This window comes from Crinia signifera, chromosome 4, assembly GCF_055691185.1.
Source record: "Crinia signifera chromosome 4, ASM5569118v1, whole genome shotgun sequence".
Lineage (NCBI taxonomy): Eukaryota > Metazoa > Chordata > Amphibia > Anura > Myobatrachidae > Crinia > Crinia signifera.
In genome coordinates, this window is record NC_139220.1 from 9,340,077 (window position 1) to 9,345,957 (window position 5,881).

Sequence of the window (5,881 nt, forward strand, 5' to 3'; positions counted from 1 at the left end):
TCTCCTCGTCACCTGTCCATCAGTGAGTATACCACCAGGCGTTATCTCCTCGTCACCTGTCCATCAGTGCGTATACCACCGGCGTTATCTCCTCGTCACCTGTCCATCAGTATACCCCCTGTATACCACCGGAGTTATCTCCTCGCCACCTGTCCATCAGTTTACCCCCTGTATACCAAGAGCATTATCTCCTCGTCACCTGTCCATCAGTATACCCCCTGTATACCACGAGTGTTATCTCCTCGTCACCTGTCCATCAGTATACCCCCTGTATACCACCAGCGTTATCTCCTTGTCACCTGTCCATCAGTATACCCCCTGTATACCACCGGCGTTATCTCCTTGTCACCTGTCCATCAGTGAGTATACCCCCTGTATACCACCAGCGTTATCTCCTTGTCACCTGTCCATCAGTATACCCCCTGTATACCACCAGCGTTATCTCCTCGTCACCTGTCCATCAGTATACCACCAGCGTTATCTCCTCGTCACCTGTCCATCAGTATACCCCCTGTATACCACCAGCGTTATCTCCTTGTCACCTGTCCATCAGTATACCCCCTGTATACCACCAGCGTTATCTCCTCGCCACCTGTCCATCAGTATACCCCCCTGTATACCACCAGCGTTATCTCCTCGTCACCTGTCCATCAGTATACCCCCTGTATACCACCAGCATTATCTCCTTGTCACCTGTCCATCAGTATACCCCCTGTATACCACCAGCGTTATCTCCTCGTCACCTGTCCATCAGTATACCCCCTGTATACCACCAGCATTATCTCCTTGCCACCTGTCCATCAGTATACCCCCCTGTATACCACCAGCGTTATCTCCTCGTCACCTGTCCATCAGTATACCCCCTGTATACCACCAGCATTATCTCCTTGTCACCTGTCCATCAGTATACCCCCTGTATACCACCAGCGTTATCTCCTCGTCACCTGTCCATCAGTATACCCCCTGTATACCACCAGCATTATCTCCTTGTCACCTGTCCATCAGTGAGTATACCCCCTGTATACCACCAGCGTTATCTCCTCGTCACCTGTCCATCAGTATACCCCCTGTATACCACCAGCGTTATCTCCTCGTCACCTGTCCATCAGTGAGTATACCCCCTGTATACCAAGAGCGTTATCTCCTCGTCACCTGTCCATCAGTGAGTATACCCCCTGTATACCACCAGCGTTATCTCCTCGTCACCTGTCCATCAGTATACCCCCTGTATACCACCAGCATTATCTCCTTGTCACCTGTCCATCAGTGAGTATACCCCCCTGTATACCACCAGCGTTATCTCCTCGTCACCTGTCCATCAGTATACCCCCTGTATACCAAGAGTGTTATCTCCTCGTCACCTGTCCATCAGTGAGTATACCCCCTGTATACCAAGAGCGTTATCTCCTCGCCACCTGTCCATCAGTATACCCCCTGTATACCACCGGCGTTATCTCCTCGTCACCTGTCCATCAGTATACCCCCTGTATACCACCAGCGTTATCTCCTTGTCACCTGTCCATCAGTATACCCCCTGTATACCACCGGCGTTATCTCCTTGTCACCTGTCCATCAGTGAGTATACCCCCTGTATACCACCAGCGTTATCTCCTTGTCACCTGTCCATCAGTATACCCCCTGTATACCACCAGCGTTATCTCCTCGTCACCTGTCCATCAGTATACCACCAGCGTTATCTCCTCGTCACCTGTCCATCAGTATACCCCCTGTATACCACCAGCGTTATCTCCTCGTCACCTGTCCATCAGTATACCCCCTGTATACCACCAGCATTATCTCCTCGTCACCTGTCCATCAGTATACCCCATGTATACCACCAGCGTTATCTCCTCGCCACCTGTCCATCAGTGAGTATACCCCCTGTATACCACCAGCGTTATCTCCTTGTCACCTGTCCATCAGTGCGTATACCCCCTGTATACTACCAGCGTTATCTCCTCGTCACCTCTCCATCAGTGCGTATACCCCCTGTATACCACCAGCGTTATCTCCTTGTCACCTGTCCATCAGTATACTGTACCACCTGTATACCACCGGTGTTATCTCCTTGTCACCTGTCCATCAGTATACCCTTTGTATACCACCAGCGTTATCTCCTCGCCACCTGTCCATCAGTGAGTATACCACCGGCGTTATCTCCTCGTCACCTGTCCATCAGTATACCCCCTGTATACCACCGGAGTTATCTCCTCGCCACCTGTCCATCAGTTTACCCCCTGTATACCAAGAGCATTATCTCCTCGTCACCTGTCCATCAGTATACCCCCTGTATACCAAGAGTGTTATCTCCTCGTCACCTGTCCATCAGTATACCCCCTGTATACTACCAGCGTTATCTCCTTGTCACCTGTCCATCAGTGAGTATACCCCCTGTATACCACCGGCGTTATCTCCTCGTCACCTGTCCATCAGTATACCCCCTGTATACTACCAGCGTTATCTCCTTGTCACCTGTCCATCAGTATACCCCCTGTATACCACCGGCGTTATCTCCTCGTCACCTGTCCATCAGTATACCCCCTGTATACCACTGGCGTTATCTCCTCGCCACCTGTTCATCAGCTTGCTTCACCCATCCATCCTTGGTCCCCAACACTGACACTATGTTCCTGCACTCATATGTCCCTCCATTCATCCCCTCACCCCTGTATATCTATGGGTGCACTTTGACCCTCTGTATATCTGTGGGTGCATTGTGAACCCGTCACCCCTGTATATCTGTGGGTGCACTATGACCTCCTCCCAGTCACTGAATCATCCCCTTACTCCCTGTATATAAATATGTGGGTGCACTGTGACCCCCTGTATATGTGTGGGTGCACAGTGACCCCCTGTATATGTGTGGGTGCACTGTGACCCCCTGTATATCTGTGGGTGCACTGTGGCCCCCTCCCCATCACTGAGTGGGGTCACCGAAAGAGTAGTAGATAAGTGGAATAGGCTCCCATCAGAGGTGGTAGAGGAAAATACAGTATGACAATGTAAACATGCTTGGGATAGGCATAGTGATATCATTAAAAAGAAATAAGGATCAAATATGGTTTGAGGTAACATGTCTAAAAAAGCGGCAGACTAGATGGGCCAAGTGGTTCTTATCTGCCGTCAAATTCTATGTTTCTATGTGTCATCACCTCACCCCTTGTATATCTGTGGGTGCACCGTGACCCCCATCACCCCCTCTATATTTGTGGGTGCACAGTGACCCCCTGTACATCTGTGGGTGCACAGTGACCCCCCTGTATATGTGTGGGTGCATAGTGACCCCCTATACATCTGTGGGTGCACAGTGACCCCCTGTATATGTGTGGATGCACAGTGACCCCCTGTATATGTGTGGATGCACAGTGACCCCCTGTATATGTGTGGGTGCACAGTGACCCCCTGTATATGTGTGGATGCACAGTGACCCCCTGTATATGTGTGGATGCACAGTGACCCCCTCACCCCCTGTATATGTGTGTGTGCACAGTGTCCCCCTGTATATGTGTGGATGCACAGTGACCCCCTGTATATGTGTGGATGCACAGTGACCTCCTCACCCCCTGTATATGTGTGGGTGCACGGTGACCCCCTGTATATGTGTGGGTGCACGGTGACCCCCTGTATATGTGTGGATGCACAGTGACCCCCTGTATATGTGTGGGTGCACAGTGACCCCCTGTATATCTGTGGGTGCACAGTGACCCCCTATACATCTGTGGGTGCACAGTGACCCCCTGTATATGTGTGTGTGCACAGTGACCCCTTGTATATCTGTGGGTGCACAGGGACCCCCTATACAACTGTGGGTGCACAGTGACCCCCTGTATATGTGTGTGTGTGTGTGTGTGTGTGCACAGTGACCCTCTCTATATCTGTGGGTGCACAGTGACCCCCTGTATATGTGTGGGTGCACAGTGACCCCCTGTATATCTGTGGGTGCACAGTGACCCCTTGTATATCTGTGGGTGCACAGTGACCCCCTGTATATCTGTGGGTGCACAGTGACCTCCTGTATATGTGTGGGTGCACAGTGACCCCCTGTATATGTGTGGTGCACAGTGACCCCCTCACCCCCTGTATATGTGTGTGTGCACAGTGACCCCTTGTATATCTGTGGGTGCACAGTGACCCCCTATACAACTGTGGGTGCACAGTGACCCCCTGTATATGTGTGGGTGCACAGTGACCCTTTCTATATCTGTGGGTGCACAGTGACCCCCTGTATATCTGTGGGTGCAAAGTGACCCCCCTGTATATCTGTGGGTGCACAGTGACCCTTTCTATATCTGTGGGTGCACAGTGTCCCCCTGTATATGTGTGGGTGCACAGTGACCCCCTGTATATCTGTGGGTGCACAGTGACCCTTTCTATATCTGTGGGTGCACAGTGACCCTCCCATCCCCTATCTTTTGGCATATATTGGGGTGTCTGTACCACTCCCCCTCCCCCTGGGATCACACCGCAGAAACCTGTCACATCATTTCACACTTTGGGTCTCACATTTTAATGAAGTAACATCTGAGGCGTCTCACCAGCACCTCATGCCTCATTCCTTACAGCCCAGCACTACCTGCTGTCTGCTGCCCACCTGCCGCTCCTATAACCCAAACCCCCCCCCCCCCCCATGCCCTCCTCATCACCCCTGCTCACCAGGTCCTTAGAGGTGCCCAGTCGCCGCAGCTGGTCCAGCGGCAGCAGGTCTGCAGAGTCCTTGTGCACAAACTGAGTGGCTTGCTTGAGGCGCCTTTGCTGGCGCAGCGCGGCCGAGCTCCTCAGGTCCTGCTCCTTTCTCGGGGACCCCCTGAGCTTCGCATCTTCTCCGAGACTCCCGGGGGGCCTTGGACAGCTCATGGCGCAGGACAGGAGCTGGGGAAGCGAGCTGGACCCTCTGCGACACCTGGTTCTGCTCCGCAACTCAGCTGCCCCCTCTGTCGTGGCGTTCTTCTGTCACAGTCTGCGAGTCCTCACACTCTCTGCCATTAAATGATCTCTCTCCCTCTCTCTCTCCCTCTCTGGTATTCTGGGGATTCCTCTAATAAGCCCCCTCCTCCTACTCTGCAGTGATTCCCCCTCTCTGTGTCTCCTCCTTCACAATCTCTCAGTTCCCAGCCACAGTGACCCCCCCTCTCCTCCCATCTCTCTCCCCATCACCCCGGTGTGATGGATAATACTCCTTGTAGTCAGTCTAACAGGTCCCTGTGTCAGCTGCTGCTGTAGTAGCATCACGTCCCAGCCAGTACATCTGCGCAGGGCTGGGGGGGGCTGGAGCAGGCGTGCAGCAAAAGCGTTTGCAATACCTGGGTGATTTTCACGCTTACGTCAGAAGAAAAATGATTTCACTGGCAATGTTTCCTTAAAATAAAAAAACACCTCAGAATGAATGTTTTTACTGATATATTACTATGCTACAGCGCAGTGGCGTAAGTTCGTCCCAGTTGCCCGCTGGCAAGATAAGCATTGCCCAACCCCCCCCCCACACACACACACACACACACAGCACCTAATATAAATATATGTATGCATGTGTGTGTGTGTGTGTGTGTGAATGTTATGTATATTATGTTTAAAAGAGAAGTGTGATGTCATAGGTCCTGATAGGAGGGGGAGACAGCCACAGAAGCAATATCAACGGCTTTCAATGAACTGATTCATCCTTTAAGGGAGATGGGGTGCCCCATTACGAGCAGGAGCCCAGTGGCAGATGCATCCATTGCCTCCCAGAGTTACGCCTCTGCTAGAGCAACATCTGCCCCAGCCCTGTGTGCAGAGCCGGGGCATAGGGCAACAAAGAGTTGACGGTGTTGACGACACTTGCAGAGCGAGGGAGGGCGACGCACCTGAGCGAGGGAGGGCGACGCAGCGGGATGTGTATTTTGAT

At 52.2% G+C, this 5,881-nt stretch overlaps 1 protein-coding gene across 1 annotated transcript in view; it reads right to left on the reverse strand.

Annotated features, from left to right (window-relative positions):
• NRIP2 (nuclear receptor interacting protein 2) overlaps window positions 1–5,247 on the reverse strand; it is a 14,182-nt gene extending 8,935 nt beyond the window's left edge. The window contains exon 1 of the mRNA XM_083181013.1: window positions 4,654–5,247. Within this exon, the coding sequence (XP_083037139.1) occupies window positions 4,654–4,854 (201 nt within the window). The 5' untranslated portion in view covers window positions 4,855–5,247. The remainder of the gene's footprint in view (window positions 1–4,653) is intronic.
• Between the last annotated feature and the right edge of the window lie 634 nt (window positions 5,248–5,881).